Source organism: Pongo abelii, chromosome 7, assembly GCF_028885655.2.
Source record: "Pongo abelii isolate AG06213 chromosome 7, NHGRI_mPonAbe1-v2.0_pri, whole genome shotgun sequence".
Classification (NCBI taxonomy): domain Eukaryota; kingdom Metazoa; phylum Chordata; class Mammalia; order Primates; family Hominidae; genus Pongo; species Pongo abelii.
The window spans coordinates 19047642-19072535 of record NC_071992.2 but is presented as its reverse complement, the minus strand read 5'-3'; the positions used below and the strand labels follow the sequence as shown (position 1 = coordinate 19072535).

At 38.1% G+C, this 24894-nt stretch overlaps 2 protein-coding genes across 12 annotated transcripts in view; one reads left to right on the top strand and one right to left on the bottom strand.

The window, feature by feature from the left end:
* MTMR7 (myotubularin related protein 7) overlaps nucleotides 1-21677 on the top strand; it is a 116902-nt gene extending 95225 nt beyond the window's left edge. Inside the window, 7 exon segments of one of the 2 annotated variants that reach the window (NM_001133083.1) lie at nucleotides 4435-4544; nucleotides 6202-6327; nucleotides 8478-8527; nucleotides 11848-12048; nucleotides 13375-13515; nucleotides 15615-15741; nucleotides 17655-19684. In NM_001133083.1, the coding sequence (NP_001126555.1) occupies nucleotides 4435-4544; nucleotides 6202-6327; nucleotides 8478-8527; nucleotides 11848-12048; nucleotides 13375-13515; nucleotides 15615-15741; nucleotides 17655-18017 (1118 nt within the window). In that variant the 3' untranslated portion in view covers nucleotides 18018-19684. 2 annotated transcript variants of the gene reach the window in all.
* Nucleotides 1-24894, bottom strand: part of VPS37A (VPS37A subunit of ESCRT-I) — an 85465-nt gene that overhangs the window by 13911 nt on the left and 46660 nt on the right. For 4 of the 10 annotated variants that reach the window (XM_002818840.6, XM_054561227.2, XM_009243560.4 and 1 more), the window contains one exon: nucleotides 19852-22871. The exons of 3 other annotated variants lie outside the window; for them this stretch is intronic. The gene's annotated coding sequence lies outside the window, so the exon portion shown is untranslated. Of the gene's footprint in view, nucleotides 1-19851; nucleotides 23013-24894 lie in introns of those variants that run through there. 3 more of the 10 variants (XM_009243558.4, XM_063726521.1, XM_063726520.1) reach the window with 2 other exon arrangements.

Below are 24894 nucleotides of genomic sequence, written 5' to 3'. Positions count from 1 at the left end.
TAATGCCACAGACTAGAAAAAAAAGCTGCAATTTATGGTGGAAGTATGAGAAACCCCAAAGTAAGCTAAATAGAAGTGCAGATCCTTAGACAATCTCTGGAATTCGAGCCATCAGGTATCTCTGAAACAAGGGTAGTAGCCGAATGTTTGCACAAGAAGCAGTTCACTGGATCCCAGCCTCCTTCCTCCCCTGCACTGCCTAGTGAAGCCTCTTTCCACACTTCCACAAGAGAAGATGGTGATACACTTTCTGGAAAGTCAACCTTTCTGGAAACGTTGACTACAGGGACTCTGGGTTCAGGAGTACCAGGAAAAGCTGGAAGAGGGGATGGGGAATTCCAGGCCAAAAACAGGGGTTAAGGGAAAGTATGGAAGAATGAGACCCACGGTTACTGCCCCAGCGGTCCTCTTAGGACATTGGCATCCAACGTGATGCACTCAGGTGTTCAGAAGATTCCATGCTGGGGCCTGCAAACATCCAAGACAAAGGACTTGCAGATGTTACATTGGCCAAATCCCCCATAGCAAAGCCCAGCAGCTAAGAAAGCCTGCCCATGCACACGGCACACGGCACACGGCACACGGCACTGCCAGCCAGCATCCTGTGTCTTGCTCTTACATGTGAATGGACAGGCAAAAATTAGCAGAAAACTGAGGAAAGCTCAACATGCAGGACAGAGACCACACCCCCACAACACACACACTTCAAGCAAATTCTAAAAAGTCTAGAAAACAACATTCAATTCAGAGAAGAAAACAAAAACTGCCATTAATATTCTTAGAGAAATATTATAAGATTGGCAAAACCTAAAGCATCAGCATTACCAAGTATTAGTTGGGATATGGGAAAAGGAACTTTCCCACCCTACTGGTGAGAGCATAAACCACTGCAGCCCTTTTCAAGAGCAATTTGGCAGTAGAGTCATCCCTCAGTATCCAAGGAGAATTGTTTCCAGCACCCCCACCCCAGCCCCCATAGATTCTCAAATCCACACACGCCGAAGTCCCTTACATAATAACATGGTGTATTTGCATATAACCTATGCACATCCTCCCATGTATTTAAAATCATCTCTAGATTACTTGCAATACTTAATACCATGTAGATGCTGTGCAAATAGTTGTTACACTGGATTGGTTTTCTATTACCATTATTTTTTGTTGTATTGTTATTTTTATTTTTTTTCAAATATTTATGCTCTGTGGTTGGTTGACTCCAAGGATGTGGAACCTGAGAATACAGAGGGCCAACTGTACATGATAGAGCTGAAGAGTTAGGAACTCTATGACCCAGCCCATTTCACTTATAGAAATCCAGGTACAGGGAGACTTTCCACAAGGAGACTGTAGAAAGATTTTTTTTTTTTTTTACTGTACTGTTTGTAAATATTGAAAAAGAGGGAACAACTGTCAATAGTAGGGGGATGGATAAATAATTTAAGATACAGAGTGGAATATTATATAGCTGTTAAAATTAATGAAATTTATTTACATAATATGGATATCTAAAAAAAGTTGGATAAAAATTGCACTATAATATATATGTAAATTTTAATACCTATAAAATATTTATATTATTTGAGAATAATAGTAATAAGGGCTAACATAAAGAATAACACTTTGATACAGAGGCTATTATTACCATTTTACAGTTGAGGAAACTGAAGCACAGAGAGGCTAAGTAATCTGCCCAAGCCCACACAGCTAGTATGTAAGTAGTGAAAGGAAAAAAGTTCTTGGGAATATTAACAATCTTCACAGGAAAGAAGCAGGATGACACGAAAACACGAGACTTTATTTGTAACTTTATTTTTTTACAGACAGGATCTGGCTCTGTCATCACCCAGGATGGAGTGCAGTGGCAAGATCATAGCTCACTGCAGCCTCAAACTCCTGGGTTGAAGTGATCCTCTCGACTCAGCCTCCCAAGTAGCTGGGACAATAGGCATGTGCCACTAAGTCTCACTAATTTTTTTCTCTTTTTTGTAGAGACTGAGTCTCACTACTTTATATAGGCTGTTCTTGAACTCCTTGGCTCAAATGATCCTTCTGACTTGGCCTCTCAAAGTGCTGGGATTACAGGTGTGAGGCACTGTGCCCAGCCTTTTTTCTGTTTTGTATTTTTTTCTTAAGAGACATCTGGAGCAGTTGTGGCCAATCTGGATGTCTGTTACATTATCATGTTTTTAAAGACTTTTTTTTTTTTTTAAGAGCAGTTTTAGATTCACAGCAAAATTGAGCAGAAGGTACAGAGAGTCCCAACTAGCCCTGCCTGCACACATGCACAGCCACCTCCATTATTAACATCCCCTACGGAGTGGTACACTGTTGTGATCAGTGCACCTACATTGGCACATCAGTATCACTCAAAGTCCACTGTACGGTTCCCTCTTGCTGTTGGACATTCTGTGGGTGTTGACAAATGTTTAATAATGAATGTAACCACTGTCATAGTGGACAGAATAGTTTTCTGCCCTAAACATTCTTGTGCTCCACCTATTTATTTCTCTCACAACCCTAACCCCTGGCAGCCACTGATTTTTTTGCTGTCTCCATAGTTTTGCCTTTTCTAGGAGGTCATATAGTTGACATCATATAATATGTAGCCTTTTCAAGGAAAAGTTGGCTTCTTTCCCTTAGCACTGTGCATTTAACTTCCCTCTGTGTCTTTTCATAGCTCATCTCCTTTTATCACTGAATGGTATTTCATTGTCAGGATATATTACATTTTAATCTTTATATGTTTAAATATTGTATAACTTTTAATGATTAAAACTGTAAGCTTGGGAACTCTCAGCCCACGGCTGACTGCCCAGGGCTATTAGAGCCACAGATTCTGTGAATCATTGTGTGTTTTTTCACTGGCCTTCCACTAAGCAACCCTCTCCTTTACTGTTCTGCATGCACTTTATCAGACACATAGTGCCTTCCTGACTGTGATGCTGGGCCTGAGGTGTGGAAGGGGCAACACTGTGACCTTAGAAAGGTAGTGCTCCGAACCAGAGCTAATTCCAAGGGCTGTCCCTTCACCAACTGCATATCAGGTCTTCAGAGCTGTGCTTCCAGCTCAGGGCAGGCATTTGGAAGGAAGATTTTGGAATCTTGCCTGAACATATTCATGATATGTTTTTCTTAGGTTGGGTGTTTTGCTGGGAATTTCAGTGTTATTTCCTTCAACGTTGTTGTCATCTATGACTCAGAATTTAACTACTTGTGCTTTTGTGTGTGTGGCTTTTATGCTGCAGGAAATCACTGAATCCTCTTATCTGCATTCTCGGAGGCAGGGCATCTGACGAATTAATATTTTTGTTAATGCTGCTATGTGACCCATATGCACAGTGCTTTCAAAGAGTTCACAAAGTTGAATCTGGAGGTTTAGAGTTAGAAGGATATAATTTATACACCTTCCCCATTTTAAAAATGAAGAAATTGAGGCTCAGAGACTGGAATAACATGGGCAAGACTACACAGCTCTTTGCTCATGGAGTTGGGGGTAGAAAAAAGGCTCCCTTTTCCCTATGTGTATTTACTGCATCACAGAGAACAGTAAAATAAAAAGAAATCTATGATTTCTTGATTGAATTTCATTGGTTGATTGATAAGACTCCTCAATAGGGCTTTATGGGTCTAAACCTCCACTTTGCATTGCAGTATTTGTGATATGTACTCAGAACACTAGCTCTAAAGCTTTTTAATGCTTTACGTTAAATAAAAGAAGCTCCTGAGGTGAAAGTTGGTGGTTTATAATATTATAGAGGTGTTTATACACCTGCCTTAGTTGTGTAAATATAGATATCACTGGGATCCTAGGTTTTCTTCATTTTCACTCAAAGGGAAAGCCTCTACCCTGATGCTCTAGAACTGGATCAGAGGCATATGTGTTATTTTTAAGCTTACAGGCCTTACTCCCATTGGGTGGGGGTTATTGGCAAGAGGAGTTTGATCACTTTCATTTAAGAAATTTAGGATTGCTCTGTCTTGTGTTTTTACAACAGTCCTAATCTGAAGTGGTTGGGTGATGGAAACTTCTAAGTGGGTAGGTGCTACAATTAGTTATATGATTTTTTTCCTCATAGTACTCCCAATTCATATTCCTTAGTGGCCCATTTTTAATTACTTTGCTGGAAAGGCAAATAGATGTTTTCTGCCAGAACTCTTAATGATTTTCATTAATATTAGGATTTACACCTTACATATATATAATACTTGTAAACAAGTGCAGTATTCCCTGTGACCAAAGAAGGCAGAAAAGCCTTACTTGAAATGGTTCCATAGAATCAAGTTTAGTAAACGTGGGTATTTATTTTGACTTAAGTCTTCCAGAAAATACCTATTACAACAAAGGAATCATTAACAAACTACCTATAAAACATGATCATACGTAAAATGAGAGAGTACCTTAATTTTGCTTTTATAACATCATTTATCTTGCAGTGTGTGAACTTAAATCTCCCTCCATGAGTGATTTCCTGTGGGGTCTGGAGAACTCTGGCTGGTTAAGGCACATTAAAGCCATAATGGATGCAGGAATCTTCATTGCAAAGGTATGCAATTGCAGAGGAAATAAATTAAGGGACAGATGAGCAAACCACTGACTTCAAAATGGGTATCCCTCTGCCATGGACTTCCCTGTCCTAAGCTGCACTGCATTGACTGGGTAGCCAGCTTTGTAGAGCTCCATATAGTTTGTGCACTGAAGATGTGATTTTGTGAAAGAATACAGTGCTTAGCTGATAGTATGTCAGCACTGTGATCAAATGGTAAAATATTTCCAGAGTATTCTCTTCCATTAGGCTTAATCCTGGATGGAGGAAAGAATTTTCTGTAGAATACAACCAAATGTGAGTTACTTCAGTGATGGGGCTTGGGGCTTACATCCAATAGAGCCTTCTTTTTAGTCATGGCATAAGCAAAAGTCATGGCATAAGCAAAAGTAGCTGGAAGGTAGCGTCCATTCTGCCATAGGAAAATGTTGCTGCAGCTTTCACACAAGCTGTTTTAGAATGCAATGTCTTTTGTGTTATTCAGTTTTTTTAAAAAAAATAAATTCCTTGGATTTATACCTAAAGAGAACCATATCTTCCCTGATGCCATGGTATGTTCCCTGTTTTGAGGTAATCATTTATTCAAGAAATCTTTATTTAGTGCCAGGTACTATTCTAGATTTTACAGATGTGATGTGAATAAGGCAGATCAAGTCTCTTCCCTCACAGAGCTCACATTCTGCTGTGGGAGACAGAGAATTTTTTTTTTTTTTTTTTTGAGAGGGAGTCTCGCTCTGTCACCCAGGCTGGAGTGCAGTGGCACGATCTCAGCTCGCTGCAACCTCTGCCTCCCAGGTTCAAGCAATTCTTCTGCCTCAGCCTCCCAAGTAGCTGGAATTACTGGCATGCGCCACTATGCCTGGCTAATTTTTGTATTTTTAGTAGAGACAGTGTTTCACCACGTTGGCCAGGCTGGGCACAGACTCCTGACCTCAAGTGATCCACCCGCCACGGCCTCCCAAAGTGCTGGGATTACATGCGTGAGCCACTGCCTCCAGCTGAGACAGAGTATTAATAAACTAATAAAACTAGAATTTTAGGTAGTGATAAATACCATGATGAAATCTCTCCCATGTTTCCCAGCGTATGTTAACTGCTAAGATATTTAGCAAAAAATGATGTGCATTTGCAATAGCAAATAGATATTCTTTCCTTCGTGGAGATTTTCTGGTGTCATTTTTACTTTTGTTTTTTCCTTTCCTCAACCTTGGATCCATTACTTGACTCTTACCTTTTATTTATGACTTCATAGGTCTGTAATTTATAACTTTTTTGCCTTTTCCTTTTTGGAAATGGTTGGGGCCAGTAGCAACTCCAGAATTTCAGTAAGGCTTAATGTGGAAACCCAGAGGGGAGGGAAGAGGGTTGAAGGTCCATTTGCATAGGACGAATGCTTATATTTAGTTAAGTACATGCGCTTATTGGAGATGACTTGAGTGGTGGCTTCTGGATAGAATGGGAAGGGAAAGCTTTAGCTGCCAGCACCAGGCCACTCTGGCTCTGCCCTAATTAGGGGGGGCCCTAAATAGATGAATGGACAGGTGTTTCGTTTTGGCTGTTTCTTTCTGTAAATATACAGTCAAACCTGGCTGTGATGAGAGGTTCTGCCTTTTTACAGCCATTCTTTGTGACTCTTTGCGGATCGTGTGTTTTCTAGGCAGTTTCAGAGGAAGGGGCAAGTGTGCTTGTTCACTGTTCTGATGGCTGGGACAGGACCGCTCAGGTGTGCTCGGTGGCAAGCCTGCTGCTGGACCCTCACTACCGGACTCTGAAGGGCTTCATGGTGAGTGTGGCCACTGGGCCATTCCCACAGGCGGTGCCTTGATCAGGAATGGACCCCTGTTTTTACAACTACTGGCAACTGCTGTTTTCTTGCCAGCATTATTTTTCTTTTAGTAGCTCAGCAAGATTAAAGGGGAAGAGATCAGATAGGCCTGGAATAAAGAGATGAATTTCTGGGATATTGAAACCATTTCAAGTCAGTGCTACTGAATGAGTTTTGGGGCAAATATAAAATATATTTGGTAGTTTGTAAGACAATTTTATATATCATTTGCTCATAAGTATTTCGTTTGAGGTAACGTGAATATATAACAGAAAACTTTTTAGACAAAATATTTTGGGAAAAAATTTTCTATGTTGTGTATGCCAAAAGTCCTTGGTAGGAAAAACTGTTTTCACTTCCAGGGTATGTTTTTTAAGTAGTCCTTCACACCCCTGGATGAGGATACTGAAAATTTCACAGCCTTTGTTGTTGTTGTTCTTTGCTGAAATGACGAGTATATCCTGTAGAGTTTGAACTTTTTAGGTGGGCATCAAAATGTAACATGTTGCTTTCAACTACAGAGTATTGTATAGTTGCCTGGGATGGTGAAGTTTTCATTGATCTGGTATAAGTTCCTTAAAATGAATTAACCTCTTAACCATGATTTGGTAGAAAGTGCTTCAGTGAATCACGAATCCGTGCTACAGAAGATGCTGACAAAGGAGTCCTAATGGAGTATCTTTACTGCGGGGTCTCCATTATTGAGTAATATCAGCAACACCCTCGGACAAGAGCGAAGAGGCAGGCTCCCTCTCTGGGATGTTTTTATTTTTTTGGAAGTGTCTGAGAACTTCCAGTTACCTGTGATAGCACTGACACCTCAAAGTGATACTCTTGCTTCAGATCCCTGCTGGACTGAGGTCAGTAGGGCTGGATTGCTTCATTTGCATTTGGAGAGTAAAGAGGTTGCCAGTCACACACTGCCCTTAGGCTCTTCTGCACACATCCTTTTCTATCATCAACTCATTCTCATTGTGCCCCATTAAACTTACAACGCAAAGAAAATGTCTCGAGTTGTCAAGAACAGACTTCCACCAGTTCGTATTTCTTTGTAAGGGGAAATCTCTGGCCACTTGGAAGCGTTGAGGATATTGATCAGACTATCCATATTACTTGACTAAACACTTTTTAAAATCCAGGCTGGGTGCGGTGGCTCACACCTGTAATCCCAGCATTTTGGGAGGTTAAGGAAGGAGGACTGCTGGATCCCCAGAGTTTGAGACCAGCCGGGGCAACATGGCGAGACCTCGTCTCTACAAAAAATTTTAAAAAAATTAGCCAGGTGTGGTAGAGCCCACCTGTGGTCCCAGCTACTTAGGCTGAGGTGGGAGGATCACGCGAGCTCAGGAGGTCAAGGGTGTAGTGGGCCATGATCGCATCACTGCACTCCAGCCTACGTGGCTGAGTGAGATCCTGTCTCAAAAATAAATTTTAAAATATAAAACAATATAAAATACAAAACCAAAATAAACATTTAAAAATAATAATCTGGACTGCTTCAGACTTAGAAATTCATGTTAACCCTAATTTCAAAGCAGGGCTGAAGCTTTGAATATACCCCAAACCCCATCATTTTAGAATTCTTCTAATGTGTAGAAAAGATCACTGAAAAACTTCCCAATTGTTTTTTGTAAAGAGGTTGGTAATTTACATTACACTGAGAGGCAGCATCACACATTGGTTGAGATAGGGTTTGAAGTGGAGAGAGCTGGGCTGTGAGGTGTCTGCTTCCTAGTAGCATGATCTTGGGCGAATATGAAACCTCTTTCCTTCAGTTCCCCTTCTAAAAGAGTGAGAATACCTATCCTACAGTTAGAGATCATATGTAAAGCAATGTGAACAGTGCCTGGCACATAGGAAGCATTCACTGGGTGGGTTCCTGCGTTTTTATACATCCATTTCCACTCACTGTTCCTGTGGATGACCTTCAATTTTGCCCTTGCCATGTGCATCTCTATATGGGTGGATAATGCCTGTTCATGCATTTGCAGGTTACTCGAGGATGGGGACTTCTGCAAGTGCCTCTGAATTCCTCAACATTATTGGTTGTGTGGTCTCTTATTTTTCGTCTGCTTCTCTCCATGATATTTGTATTCTTTCTTGTGTAGGTATTAATTGAAAAGGACTGGATTTCCTTTGGTCATAAGTTTAATCACCGGTAAGTAATATTTAAGACTGTTGTTTTGAATGTTTAGAATAAAAGCACTGTTTCTAAAATTTTCAATTGAATATTTAGGGGAAAATCGTCTTGTTTTTTAAGAGTTTGTGTCTCTTATTCAGAAAGCTTAAATTTTGTTGTATATGTCATATCATAGATAAATGAAGTTATAACTGATTCCTCTTGGTAACAGTTGGGCAGAACTAACTAATGTTAACTTGTTCTAGAAGAGACAGAGAATGCTTGTTCATTAATTGTCCTAGTGAGGATCAGCCTTCCCTTCCTCCTGCCATTTGCATGTGACTTACTAAATTATTCCATTTTAGAAGTCCAGAGATTCACTTTAGTCTGCAAGTTGTAAACTGCCTGTGGAAGTTTCTCTTTGATCTTCTATAGTCCTAAGGCATTTGTATCGGAGTGCAGTTTGTCCCAGATGTCTCTGGAGAGATGATGAAGGCTTCAGAACCAGACACATCCAACTCCAGATCCAGGCCATGGTATTCACTGTCTGGCCTTGGACATCTGTGCTGCCTGACCTTTGGTCTCTCATCTGTGGAATGGGGATGCCGAAGCTGTTGTTTTGGGAGCCACCAGTCTACTTTTGTCAGTGTTGATGATGCCTGTATTGTGTTCTGGCGTTTTCTACTCTTTGAATTTTAAATAGTATAGCTGTACTTAGTTTAGTCTTTGGTGATAAAATTTAAATTTAGGCAGCAAGTTTCATTAGTTTGATATATATTTTCAGATGTTTTACTGTGTTTTCTTAAAATTCTAAATGCATGCAACTGCTCAAGTATATTTTTGTAGTCTTTTGCTTTTAGCATTAATTGATCACTAATTCTGTGATTTTCAGGAATTCTATTTTTCTAATTTTTTCCAGGAAAGCATAGGAATTCCATTTACAAATGAGAAAATTAAAGCCCTCAATTAGATAAACTTCTTAACATGGCATTATTTTCAGTTTGGGGTTCTATTAATATTATATGCTAGGCAGTTAGGATCTCCAAGATAGGCGACAGATGACAGAGAGAATATGGAAATGACTGAAGATCAGCTAGATAATTGTTTGATAAGGAAAAAATACATTAATATTAGGCAACCCTTTTTTTTGATTTTCAATAAAGTTTGTTTTGAAATAATTCTGAAGCCATAAAAGACTAAAATTCACTTTATGCTAAAATAAATCATATTCTCCCATAATGCAATTTTTTCTTCCTCATTTTTTTATTTTTTAATTTTATTATTATTATACTTTAAGTTTTAGGGTACATGTGTACAACATACAGGTTTGTTACATATGTATACATGTGCCATGTTGGTGTGCTGCACCCATTAACTTGTCATTTAGCATTAGGTATATCTCCTAATGCTATTCCTCCCCCCTCCCCCCACCCCACAACAGTCCCTGGTGTGTGATGTTCCCCTTCCTGTGTCCATGTGTTCTCATTGTTCAATTCCCACCTATGAGTGAGAACATGTGGTGTTTGGTTTTTTGTCCTTGTGATAGTTTGCTGAGAATGATGGTTTCCAGTTTCATCCATGTCCCTACAAAGGACATGAACTCATCATTTTTTATGGCTGCATAGTATTCCATGGTGTATATGTGCCACATTTTCTTAATTCATTCTATCGTTGTTGGACATTTAGGTTGGTTCCAAGTCTTTGCTATTGTGAATAGTGCTGCTATAAACATACGTGTGCATGTGTCTTTATAGCAGCATGATTTATAATCCTTTGCGTATATACCCAGTAATGGGATGGCTGGGTCAAATGGTATTTCTAGTTCTAGATCCCTGAGGAATCGCCACACTGACTTCCACAATGGTTGAACTAGTTTACAGTCCCACCAACAGTGTAAAAGTGTTCCTATTTCTCCACCTCCTCTCCAGCACCTGTTGTTTCCTGACTTTTTAATGATCGCCATTCTAACTGGTGTGAGATGGTATCTCATTGTGGTTTTCATTTGCATTTCTCTGATGGCCAGTGATGATGAGCATTTTTTCATGTTTTTTGGCTGCATAAAGGTCTTCTTTTGAGAAGTGTCTGTTCATATCCTTTGCCCACTTTTTGATGGGGTTGTTTTTTTCTTGTAAATTTGTTTGAGTTCATTGTAGATTCTGGATATTAGCCCTTTGTCAGACGTTTAGGTTGCAAAAATTTTCTCCCATTTTGTAGGTTGCCTGTTCACTCTGATGGTAGTTTCTTTTGCTGTGCAGAAGCTCTTTAGTTTAATTAGATCTCATTTGTCAATTTTGGCTTTTGTTGCCATTGCTTTTGGTGTTTTAGACATGAAGTCCTTGTCCATGCCTATGTCCTGAATGGTATTGCCTAGGTTTTCTTCTAGGGTTTTTATGGTTTTAGTTCTAACATTTAAGTCTTTAATCCATCTTGAATTAATTTTTGTATAAGGTGTAAGGAAGGGATCCAGTTTCAGCTTTCTACATATGGCTAGCCTAGGCAACACTTTTTAAAGCTACCAAAGGTGAGAAACTGTAAGATCTGAGAAGTTTCTAGACAATTTCCAATGTTCCCACTCTTGGGAAAACTCTAAAACTGATCATTGCTCATTTCTCTTCCTCAAGGTGATGATCTCTTACTAACACAGGGTTCTATATTGTTATTTTGTCTTTGATGACACCAAAACATCCTTTTGGATTCTCTGTAAAACTCACACAATAGTGTAAAGGGCTAAGGAGTCTTCATTTTAAAATCAATACAAATTTGAGGAAGACGATTCTGATGTGCTCTTGAAAAAGCAAAGCAATGGGAGATAAAATAAAAATACATGTGGAATCTGTGGTCACATGGAAATAAATCATGTGACAAGCTTTAACCGCTTTAGAAATGGGAATATTCCTGGCAACTTGGGAAACCACGATTTTTTTTTCAAGTTGTCTTTTTCCTCATCCCTTCCCAACAAAACAGTGCAAAAAATGAAGAGCCCTAAAGTTGTTTGGACATTTCTTCTCACCCGCTCATAAAGTGCAACATTTATTTTAAAAGTTCTAATGTACTTTTAAGCAATGAATTTAAAAATGCCCTTTTTCTGTGGAAAGTGTCTTTGAATTTTATTTCTTGCACTAACACTTTCTTTTGTAACTATAACGTGAACACATCCCTTCTATCCAGACCTTCACTACAAAGTTGCTCTGGAAATTTGAATTTAAAATCTTAACTTTTCTACTTTTTTTGTCATTGCAAGTTTGTAAGATAAGATTTATTTAGGAACTAGGGTTGCTTTTATGGTTGTTTTTGCATTTATGGCTTTCTAATTTAAAAATAAATCTGCCTTGAAAAGTCTCTAATGCTTTGTTTTATAGATATGGCAATCTAGATGGTGACCCAAAAGAAATCTCTCCAGTTATTGACCAGTTCATTGAGTGTGTCTGGCAGTTAATGGAGCAATTTCCCTGTGCCTTTGAGTTCAATGAGAGGTTTTTGATTCACATTCAACATCACATTTATTCTTGCCAGTTTGGAAACTTCCTATGTAACAGCCAAAAGGAGAGACAAGAACTCAAGTAAGTGTTTTGGTGTTTTTGGTTAACTTTTATTTAAAGATTTTGATGACTGAGAATTTTAGGTGGCCTTTCATAATTTTGAAGACTTTTTTCATTTAGTCACATACCTATACTGACAGATTAGTTTTATTTTCTTTTTCCTGGCATCATTTCAGAAATGGTTTAAATGTCATCAACTGACAGATAAATACAGTTTTTTTCCCTCAGTTTCTGCCTGATACACAGGCAGCTTGACAGACTTGATGCACGAATATCGAAAGGGAATTTTCTGGAGTCAAAAAAGTGGTTTTTGCATTTAAAAGGAAAAGGTTAAATATCTTTGGTGGCTATGCTACCATAATAAAAATTGCAAATTTAATTGGGAAAGCAAATATAAAAGCCAGAATTTATTTAGATTAAAACTGTATTGATTTATCCAAGGGTAAAAGTAGATAAAATGTGGACTTTAAAATAAGTGATAGTAAAAACCTTACAACAACAAAGTGATTTAGGCAGTATAAATGAGAGAACATTTTTTAAATTTTCAAAAAATGAAATTATTTTAACTATGATATATACAACATTATCAGATTTAATTTGGGGAATGATCATTTCAAATGAAATGGACTCATAAAATTAATTTTTGTAGTGGATACTAGTTTTTTTTCTCTAAGGAAGCTCAAGTGTGATTCCATGGAGATGATTTAGAAGGAGCAGAGTGTATCCTTCAGGGTCACCTGTTTTCTTGTACCTGACTAGCCAATTCTAACAGTATCTGCTTGGGTCTGAATATGGCTTTTTCACTTACTAGCTATAGGACTTTGAGAAACCACTTACTCTCTCTCTTCCTCAGTTTCCTCATCTGTAAATTAGACATACCTCATAGCAACTCAGTGAGGATTAAATGAGAGAAAACATGTGAAACATTTAGAATAGTGTCTGACAAATTATAAATGTCCAATGACTATTTGGGGGAAAAAACTCCCCCCAAAAGAACAGCTTAACACACACACACACACACACACACACACACACACACTCCCCCCAAAAGAACAGCTTAACACACACACACACACACACACACACACACACACACACACACACACACACACACTTAAAGGAATCGAACACCTTGTCAAGGCCAGTACAGATGGTGGTGAAGTTGAGATTATTACAGTGTTCTCCCTCTATACCATGAAGTCACCAAGATGATACATCTACCTGCTATCGAACAGACACGTGGTTTTCAGGTAACAATTATTAGTTCCTTTCCAGCATTAATATAACATATCTACTATGTGTAAGCACCAAAACAGGTAATTTATAGACTTATTTTCTTTATAACAGGATTCAAGAAAGAACATACTCATTATGGGCTCACCTGTGGAAGAATCGGGCCGACTACCTGAATCCTCTGTTTAGAGCTGATCACAGCCAGACTCAGGGAACCCTTCATCTCCCTACAATACCATGTAACTTCATGTACAAGTATGTAAATCCTTAGGAACTTTGTAGCTATGGTATGAACTTGGATTCTGGTACCGTTTAACATTCAGAGGTCAAAGTGTATGACACGGATCTCTGAGGCTTTTGTTGGACCCAAAAGACACCAGAAGGAGATGCTTGAATATCTCATCTGGTATTTTTGCCAGTGTCTCCTCTGCCTCTTTATTCCTCCTAAATGTGGAATTTTCTTCAGGAGGTGATGTTTTATAATAATGATATCATAAAAAGGTAAGTTCCAATTTATTTTTTTAAAAGCAAACGAAAGAGAATAATGCAAATGCCTTAAGTCAAATGTGGAATCACAAGTTTCAACAGTGATCATGACTTATTAAGGTTGGAGCAAAAGTAATTGTGGTTTTTGCGGTTAGTTTAAACAACAAAAAGGCAAAAACCGCAATTACTTTTGCACCAACATAATAGCTTGCCTTTTTGTCTCCACTGAATTAAGTCCTACTGGAAATACTTCCCTTGTGGAAATTACGTTAAGACTGTATGTGTCGGCCGAGGCGGGTGGATCACCCGAGGTCAGGAGTTCAAGACAAGCCTGGCCAACATGGCGAGACCCCGTCTCTACTAAAAATACAAAAATTAGCTGGGCATGGTGGTGGGCGCCTGTAATCCTAGCTACTCGGGAGGCTGAGGCAGGAGAATCACTTGAACTAGGGAGGTGGAGGTTGTGGTGAGCCGAGATTGCGCCACTGCACTCCAGCCTGGGCAACAAGAGCGAAACTCCATCTCAAAAAAAAAAAAAAAAGATTCTATGTATGAGGAGGATGGGGAGAGCAGGGTGGCATCCTACAGGTTCTACTAGGTATGTGCTAGACACGTATGTTTTTTCCTTTGGCTTCCTTGCTAGGCTTGTATAATATGAAAAAACTCAAAGGTGAACAACATCAAAAGCCTCATACAGAATAAACAGAAACCCCATCTCTTTCTTCCTACTCACTCCCGACACAGACTTGATGGCTTTTCTTCCTGTATAGATTTTGTTTCTCAAGGTTTTTTTTCTTAATTATTTCAATCTAATTATTTTCTCAGAATTTATAGCAGAATTTTCTATCATACTAAACAAAAGCCTCCATAGTGCACGTAAAACAAGTTTTAAGAGCTGTTGAGATATGACCAATTGGATTGCAACTAATTTATTATTAACAGCTGGTCAACACATATTTTATTGAGGATCAAACAGTGTTCTGGGCACTGCAGATAAAACAATGACACCAAGTCCTTGCCCTCAAAGTACTTACTTATCTATGTAAATAAAATAGTGGGTCTAAGGATAACTCCATGATAACACCATTTTTCTCATTTGCATTCCAGTTGCTTTTTTGTGTAGGATAAAAAGGGATTTATTGGTAAGGTGTGGTGGCTCCCGCCCGTAATCCCAGCACTTTGGGACGGTGAGGCGGGTGGATCACCTGAGGTCAGGAGTTCATGACCAACCTGACCAACATGGTGAAATCCCGTCTCTACTAAAAAAAATATAAAATTAGGTATGGTGGTGCATGCCTGTAATCCCAGGTACTTGGGAGGCTGAGGCAGGAGAATCGCTTGAACCCGCGAGGTGGAGGTTGCAGGGAGCCGATATCACACCACTGAACTTCGGTTTGGGTGACAAGAGCGAAACTCTGCCATTAAAAAAAAAAGGGGGGGGGGGTATTGCAAATGCAAATGTCAACTTTTAGTGGTAGTGATACAAAAGATAAAAGCTGCAAGTTTAAGATTCCCTTTGTAGCTGAAAGATTCTAAATATACAATTTCAAAGTTCAAAACTAAGAGCCATTTTCTTAAAAGAAAATGGTTACATGTGCTATTTTACTTTTAGAAAAATGTATTCTGTGCTTTCTAATTCATATATACAAGTAGACTTTTCATAAACTTATTCTCCCCAAAAGGCATTTACTGACCCAAGAAAAAAACATCAACATGAAATTATTACATTAAGTAGTGGCTTTTTGAGGCTGAAATTTGCATTTGGTTATTATTAAGACTGTGGTATCACAGATACCTTAGAAGACTGGAGGATGTGAATTTTCAGACTGTGATAAGGTGGTATCATGACGCTTTGCCGTCCTTTCCAGGTTTTGGAGTGGAATGTATAACCGCTTTGAAAAGGGGATGCAGCCCCGACAATCAGTTACAGATTACCTAATGGCAGTGAAAGAGGAAACTCAGCAGCTAGAGGAAGAACTAGAGGCCCTGGAAGAAGTAAGACATACTTGCTTTGTTAATCTATTTTCTGTGCTTATTTCTTGAAGAGCAAGGCTTCATGAAAGCCTCTTAAGATTCAGTGCAATACAAATATTTCACATTTTTAGCCAGTAGAACACCTAAAACACAACCCCATCCAGGTCAGGACTCAGATAACCGAAGCCCAAACCTAGGCATTTAATGCATTTCACACATCTGGCTTGTGGCTCAGTTCTACAAATTTTTGGTTGTTCCTTATTTTAGGTCAACTTTTTTGGTTACTGTTATTTGAGAGTAGTAAAATTAATTTTTTTCTGCAAAGTGTGAAACAGTAAAAGAATAAAATCAAATATATGTACTTGTAAAAATCTTTCTCCAGTTTTAAAAATTATGTAACTATTATATTAATCTATAATTGGTAAAAGGGGAGACTGACTATAAAGTCTATCTTTTGGCTTCTATTAACTTCCCTGTACTTGGACAGGGAGGTTATAATAAAATGCTTTTCCTAATTGGATAACTTTGTTTCCAATGGTACTAATGTAGTTTATGAACATCTTAGTATTTATTCTATTAGTCTATTCTAGCAATCTGGCTCTTTAAAACTGGCTCTTCCTTATTACAAAATCAAAATTCCTTAGGCTGGCATTTGAGATTTTCTCTTTTCAGCTTTATTTTCCATGCTAATATTTAATGGTTTCTGCTGCTTGTATACAATTTAGACCTTCCTACCTTTGTGTTTGTCCTCTCACTGTCCCTCCTCCTGTCAGGAATGCTTACTAGCTATCACCAGAATGTCCAAGTTTAAATCTTTCACAGTCCTGTTAAAATGTTCCTTCCTCCCTGAAACTTAGTCTGTTCTCTTCCTTCTAACCTTACCACTTCATCCCTCTTCAAGAACTTTTGCCTTTTTGAAACTCTGCCTCTGTCTGCTCCACTACTCCATGTTCCTTAGGGCTGGGTCTGTATTTATCTCTGTTCCTCACACTGCCCAGCACAGTGCTTATGCACATAACCTAAATGAATGGTTTTGAATGAATACATAATACTTGATCTTATAACACCTCCTCTGTTAACATCAAAACATGAAATCTGGTAAAATGTATTCTGAACAACCCAAGTGTCCATGACATGATGAATGTAGAACAAAATGTGGTATATCCATGTAATGGAATACTGTTCAGCCAGAAAAAGGAATGAAGTACTGATACATGTTGTACCATGAATGAATTTTGAGAACATAAGCTAAGTGAAGGAAGCCAGATACAAAAATCCACATGTTGTATGATTCCATTCAATTTATATAAAACATCTAGACTAGGCAAACCCGTAGAGATAGAAGTTAATCAGTAGTAGCCAGGGGCTGTGGGGAGATAGGAATGGGGAATGACTGCTAATGAGTATGGGGTTTTCTTTCGGCAGGGGAGGTGATGACAGTATTTTATAATTAGTAGTGATCGTTGCACAACCTTGTGAATATAACTAAAAACCACTGAATTGTATACTTTAAAAGGGTGAGTTTCATGGTAAGTGAATTGTATCTCAGTATAAAAGTTAGATGATAAACACTTCATTCCTAATTTCTAAAAAATATTTTTTGAGTTCATGGGATGACACTCGTCATTTGAAACCATGTAGGTATAGAAAAGAGGGAGACTAGGGTTCACTGGGTGCTTCAACTGTGCTATATTGTTTATGATTACAGAAAACCTATGTCAAGGCAGGTATTATCCTTACCTTAGAGATAAAGAAAGCAGGCCCTCACAGATTTTGTCCAAGGTCGTGAAGTCCAGGTTTGAACTCACATCCCTCTGAGTCACATGTTCTTAACATTATACCCACCTGGGAGGTAACAAATGCTAAAGGCATGCATATATAGAAAAAGATAAATTATTTATGATTTTTCCCCGAAATTGTTCTTTCTTTCTTAGAGGCTGGAAAAAATTCAAAAGGTCCAGTTAAATTGCACTAAGGTGAAGAGTAAGCAAAGTGAGCCCAGCAAGCACTCAGGGTTTTCTACCTCAGACAACAGCATAGCCAACACTCCCCAGGATTACAGTGGGAATATGAAATCATTTCCATCCCGGAGCCCTTCACAAGGTGATGAAGATTCTGCTCTGATTCTAACCCAAGACAATCTGAAAAGTTCAGATCCAGATCTGTCAGCCAACAGTGACCAAGAGTCCGGGGTGGAGGATTTGAGCTGTCGGTCTCCAAGTGGCGGTGAGCATGCACCGAGTGAAGACAGTGGCAAGGACCGGGATTCTGATGAAGCCGTGTTTCTCACGGCCTGAAGTTTCCCTTTGGAGTTCCAAAGTAAAGGACACATAAGCAACACTTCCAAAAAGAAGGGAACAAGGTAGTTTATCATAAAAACAAGAAATGGTGCATGTCATTGAGAACTATTTTAATGCAGCTCTGAAAAGGGAAAAAAGTGCCCAGTTGTTGATTTCTTAGATACTGAAGAGGACGTAGTCATTTCATTTATCAAATATAAGGAAAATTATTCACCATTTTGAAGCTCATCCCAGACTATGAAAATTATATTCACTGCAGAGCAATTACTTCTGTCATTACCTGAAGTGATCAGTATATATCTTCCTTGTCATAGCATGCATCTCTCAAAAAGCCTCCACTCCTTTCCCTCACATCTGTGATCATCATGATTCTTTTAGTTCACTTCCAGATGCATATTTTGTGTTTTCTAAAGCATCTGACATTATCCTCCTTTCCGACCCTCTTATACATATTTCTAAAAACAGGCACATTGGTGAGATGCACGCTTTTTGGTTAACAGATGCATTCCTAAGGAGCTTTTAATTGCTTATCTTTCAGGCATAATCATCACTTTAACTTTTCCTTAGAGCATATATTTTGAATTGTTAGAATAATTTTGTTGCTTTTCTCTGAGATCTATAGTCTGTTTCTCCTCATTATTTAAAAATGCTAAACCTTGTATCTCACTTTTTCTCTAACACTGATTTAATAGCTAACGAGGCAGAAGCAACATTCATTCTCCTGGTCTTACATATGAATTTAAGTATCAGCTTTCTTATAATAACCTTTTATTACTATTCTAGAGACTACACTACCGACAGTGTGGGCCAGCCACCAGCCTGATCTCAAAGTATCACATTATAAAGTTAGTAGATAAAACATCTGTGAGTGAAAATCCAGTTTCAAGAACCAGAGAATTGGGTTGTCATGTCTGTTTAATGAAGGGAATAGGTTTTGTAATCTATCATTTTAGAAATTATGTAACTGGCCAATATGGTTTCATTAACCTTAGTAACATCTCATGACCACTGACTGCTGAAAGTTCTGAAAAGAATTTTTGTTTTGTTACACTGCACATTTGAGGGAGAGTCCCTCCCCTTTCTTATGAGTTAAAAAAGACCTCACTAGGTGACCTAAATGAAACTTACTGGGGAAAAGTGGCCATGTTTGGACATAAATAAATGGTATTCACACTGTATGGTTTTAATATATTAGTACATTCTAGAATGTAAAAGGATTAAACTTTACAATTTACATCAATATTTTCAATATGTGAAAGGATTAATTTAAACTTTACAATTTACATCAATATTTTGAATATGTGATTTTTTTTATGGGAGAATGTATTACATTTCGCTGAAATGAGGACAAAGTCAAGAGGGCAAGAAAGCAACATTGCTGATCTCTCTAGTATGAAAGATTTGGAGGGAGTGTTGCAATATATATAAATGAAAACATTTAATTGTGTTCATCATATTTAAAAATAGAATATATTAGAGAACTGTGATATAGAAGTATTGTTAATGTAAAAAATAAAGCAAGTGTAATTCTTTCAGAATATAAAATTTGGGCATTCTCTGCTGAGCAGTTCCCAAATTAAGTACAAGGAATGTTTATTCATTTTCTGCAATATACTATATGTAATAGGGAATATCTTGCTAAAATAAAACTTAGGATATAGTGGTAATGGCTTTCACATTTTTATATCGTAACTCACTTCACAACCTTCTTGGAGCTGTCCACTCTTAGAAACTCTGTTGCCTAATATTGAGGATGCGGCTTTAATTTCTTCCATTTGACAGTGTATGTCTATAAAAACAATAAACATTTTTAAAAAAATGACAAAGTATCTATGCCAAACAGCACTATGCTTTTATTTGAAAAGCAAATAGTATAAATATTTGATGTTTTAAAATGTAGTTTTTTAATATGACAACTTCCACATCAGAGTCATAAACTTAGTCCCCTCAACTTTTTTACAAGACATTATAATTTATGTAACATGTTCGTCTACTTATTAGAAGTTAACCTAGCACTGAGATTTATATAAAAGGTTACACTTATTGCTTATTAAAACTTTACTGTACTTTCACAGATTCTTCAAAGAGCATGGCTAACCCAACGAGACTAAAATATCTAATAATCAAACATTAATCAGGAAGTGTTTTATTGAAAGCAGTGGTTTAAAGCATAGGGAATAATCCAGTATAAAACTGATTTGAGGCATATTACTTCCCAATTAGTAATATTTAGAATGCAAGTAATTTATTTTTTAAATTTGATATGAAATAGGTAAGAATTTTGACCATGACCCAGCAAATCAGTAACTGAGCTTTTTATAGAATGGAAGGTGACGATCAGAGACAGAAACCATAGAATAAATTTTTATTCCTTAAGAGCACATTAGTTTACTTTCTTCTCCTAAAAATGAATCTGAGCTGTCCTTCAATTTAAGCATATATATGTGTCAAGCACCCTATATTCTGATATAAATTTCCTAGTCTCAATGTATGCCTAGAAATTTCTTTCAACTTTGAAGTGGGTCTCTTTAATTTATACCTCACTGATTTAGAATTTTCTTCTATTTTGAGATATTAACCTTTAAATCTCTATCTATGACAAATTCCTACACCGATTAGTCTAGTAAGTCCTAAGTATTCGTCTATAATTCTGATTTCTATCTCATCTTGTCAAATCAGAATACAAACTTTCACATGCGTTTCATTTCTCCTGTGGCACTGCTTCTCCAATGTGGCCAATTTCTATGAAGAAAATATAAAGCCATAAAATTAGAAAAAATGGTCACTTAATCTCCTGCAAAAACAGAGCCCACATTCATACGGGCATATCCAAATGCAGATTCTTTTCATCCTGGGTGACGTATATAACCTTTATGTAAACTGATTTGTCTATTTGTTAAATGCAGATAACTGATCAAACTCCTCTGTTTCATGACTGGGTTGTAACAAAGTTATCCAATGAATGAATTTTGAAGGAGAACCTAAGCTGTGTTAACCAGTATAGAATGAAACTGGGATAGTTCAACTTTAAAGAATAAAAAACACTGAGATGAACTACTCATGTGATTATGTAGAAGATATTTACTCTGTAAGAAAATGTTTCATTTTTTTTCTGTTTTTCTGGTGAAAAGGAAAGTAGATAAGCATCTAAACAATGTTTATCTTTGTATAGTATTTCCACAATGCCTTATTCCTAGTAGGTACTTAATAAAATAGATAGATCAAGTGAATTAATCAAATGAAAGGCTGTGGTATGCTCCTCCCTTGTTACGGGATACACCTACCTGGTTTCTAGGAACCTGATTGTTGGCAAAAGATTGAGACTGTTATATCTCCCATTGCTGTTACTGCTGGGAAAATTAAGCTCTGGTGGCCAGTGCAGTAAGGAAAGGTTTCTGAATACCCACAAGACTATCATAAATTTGAAACACTCTTACCTCAGTTATCTACAAATCAGGAGTAATAATTATTCCTTCCTCATCTGGTCATTTTGAAGATTTAACAGCATGCCCTTAGCACAGTGCCAGGAAGACAATGAAAGTTATCTTCTGTATCCAACATTGTATCTTAGTCCATGTGAATACTTGGCCCTCCATAAAAAGACTTAAGTATTAAGCATGTTTTAATTCTAACAAAATAATTCTGTTTTTCCTATAACTTTATTGCCAAAAACATGTACAGGAAGAACTAAAAAATATAAAAAAGACAATCTATACTGTATGCTGGTGCTGGGAAGACAATCATACTGGGATGAAATTTAAGCAAAATTATGCATTAGTTTGTTTTGTAATTTATATGGTACCTTACCAAGCCTGAGCTACAGCATTTTCCTTTATGAGCTTTTAGGGCTTCTCAAGAAATACATTAATTTTGTGACATGGTATAGAAGCAAATTGCTCAACGTACTATATAAGAACACTCAATTAAATTCATTAAAAATCAGGATTGCCTAAAAATTAAATTTTACTTATTACTATAGCTTTTCTCTTAGGAAAAGATAACAGTAAAGGTCAGAAAAGTTCATTGACTTTTTTGTGTACAGATTTAGTGTTTATTAACATAAAGATTGTTTTTAACATTAGGAATTTAGAAAACCTATCCAACCACAAATCTACCAGATACTTATTATTTTTTTTAAATTAGCATGAGAATTTGTGTTGGAATGGTTTAAATGAAAGGCAACTTTTTTTTTTTTCTATTAGGTACAATATTTACTTGTATTGCTTCTTAAATGCATCTTTAGTTTTAAAAATGAAACAATATATAAGAACAGCTGGTTTATTCTTTTGATTTATTGTAGGTATTAAAAGTTTCTTTTGTGAGATGGCACCTATATAGGCAGGTTTGGTGTTTCTTAACACTATGAATATCTTAAATTGCTTTTGAAAGTTTTATCCACAAAGAAAGAAAAATAAGGGTTTCCTCACAGGTGAAAATAGTTTTTCAAAAAAGGTTAAGAGGAAAAAAATCTAAATACCATTCTTGATAAAGAAATGGAACTTCAAGTTAAAAATACAAATTTAAATGAAGTTTTATAAAATATTAAAAACTAGCTAAAAGTACATGCATAGGCATTTAATCAAGATAAGAGGAACAGCAGTGGAACTTAAATATGATAGGATTTATCAACAATAAATAAACATTTCAGTGCAAATAGTGCAGAAAAATTTCTCAAAGATCATAGCAATCATTCTAATCTGTACAAAATCAGTCTCAGTTCTATATACAATCTATATAGGATATCTGTGAATTTAGCCACTGATGAAATGCCAGTTTGCAAACCATAAATATAAAACAGTGTTTAGTTTTGTGTCCCATTCCTCTCTTGGCAGTTCATGTTTCCAGGAAAATCTAGAAAGAAAACAATAAAAAAAACCCTCTAATATTTAAGAAGATAAATATGTATCTCTTTACATTATCTTCCAATTAAGATTTGCCCATAGTGGCTCCCAGGCAAGATGGCTGAATAGGAACAGCTCAGGTCTGCAGCTCCTAGGGAGACCAACACAGAAGGCAGGTGATTTCTGCATTTCCAACTGAGGTACCTGGTTCATCTCAATGGGACTGGTTAGACAGTGGGTGTAGCCCACGGAGAGTGAGCAGAAGCAGGGTGGGGTGTTGCCTCACCCGGTAAGTACAAGGGGTTAGGGAACTACCTCCCCTAGCCAAGGGAAGCCTGGAGGCTCTATGGTACCCATCCCAGATACTACGCTCTTTCCACGGTCTTTGCAACCCGCAGACCAGGAGATTCCCTCAGGTGCCTACACCACCAGGGCCCCGGGTTTCAACCACAAAACTAGACATCGAGCTAGCTGCAAGAGTTTTTTTTCGTACCCCAGTAGTGCCTGGAACGCCAGTGAGACAGAACCCTTTACTCTCTTGGAAAGGTGGCTGGTGTCAGGGAGCCAAATGGTCTTGCTCAGCGGATCCCACCCCCATGGAGTCTAGCAAGCTAAGATCCACTGGCTTGAAATTTTCACTGCCAGCATAGCAGTCTGAAGTCGACCTGGGATGCTGGAGCTTGGTGGGGGGAGGGGCGTCCACCATTAATGAGGTGTGAGTAGTCCGTTTTCCCCTCACAGTGTAAACAAAGCCTCCGGGAAGTTTGGACTGGGCAAAGCCCACCTAAGCTCCACAAAGCCACTGTAGTCAGAATGCCTCTCTAGATTCCTCCTCTCTGGGCAGGGCATCTCTGAAAGAAAGGCAGAGGCCCCAGTCAGGGGCTTATAGATAAAACTCCCATCTCCCTGCAACAGAGCACCTGGGGGAAGGGGTGGCTGTGGGCGCAGCTTGCGCACACTTAAACGTTCCTGCCTGCCGGCTCTGAAGAGAGCAACGGATCACCCAGCACCATGCTCTACCTCTGCTAAGGGACAGACTGCCTCCTCAAGTGGTTCCCTGACCACCATGCCTCCTGACAGGGAGACACCTCCCAGCAGGGGTCGACAGACAGCTCATACAGGAGAGCTCTGGCTGGCACTTCGCAGGTGCCCCTCTGGGACAAAGCTTCCAGAGGAAGGAGCAGGCAGCAATCTTTGCTGTTCTGCAGCCTCCGCTGGTGATACCCAGGCAAACAGGATCCGGAGTAGACCACTAGCAAACTCCAGCAGACCTGCAGAAGAGGGGCTTGTTAGAAAGAAAACTAACAGAAAGCAATAGCATCAACATCAACAAAAATGACGACCATTGAAAAATTCCATCTGAAGGTCACCAACAGCAAAGACCAAAGGTAGATAAATCCATGAAGATGAGGAAAAACCAGTGCAAAAAGGCTGAAAATTCAAAAAACCAGAAAGCCTCTTCTCTTCCAAAGGATCACAACTCCTCGCCAGCAAGGGAACAAAACTGGACTGAGAATGAGTTTGATGAATTGACAGAAGTAGGCTTCAGAAGGTGGGTAATAACAAACTCCTCAGAGCTAAAGGAGCATGTTCTAACTCAATGCAAGGAAGCTAAGAACCTTGATGAAAGGTTAAAGGAATTGCTAACTAGAATAATCAGTTTAGAGAAGAACATAAATAAATGACCTACCTGATGGAACTGAAAAACACAGCATGAGAACTTCATGAAGCATACACAGTATCAACAGCCAAATCAATTAAGCAGAAGAAAGGATATCAGAGACTGAAGATCAACTTTATGAAAAAAAGCGTGAAGACAAGATTAGAGAAAAAAGAATGAAAAGGAACAAACAAAGCCTCCAAGAAACATGGGACTATGTGAAAAGACAAAACCCATGTTTGATTGGTGTACCTGAAAGTGACAGAGAGGCTGGAACCAAGTTGGAAAACACACTTAGGATATCCAGGAGAGCTTCCCCAACCTAGCAAGACAGCCCAACATTCAAATTCAGGAAATACAGAGAACACCACAA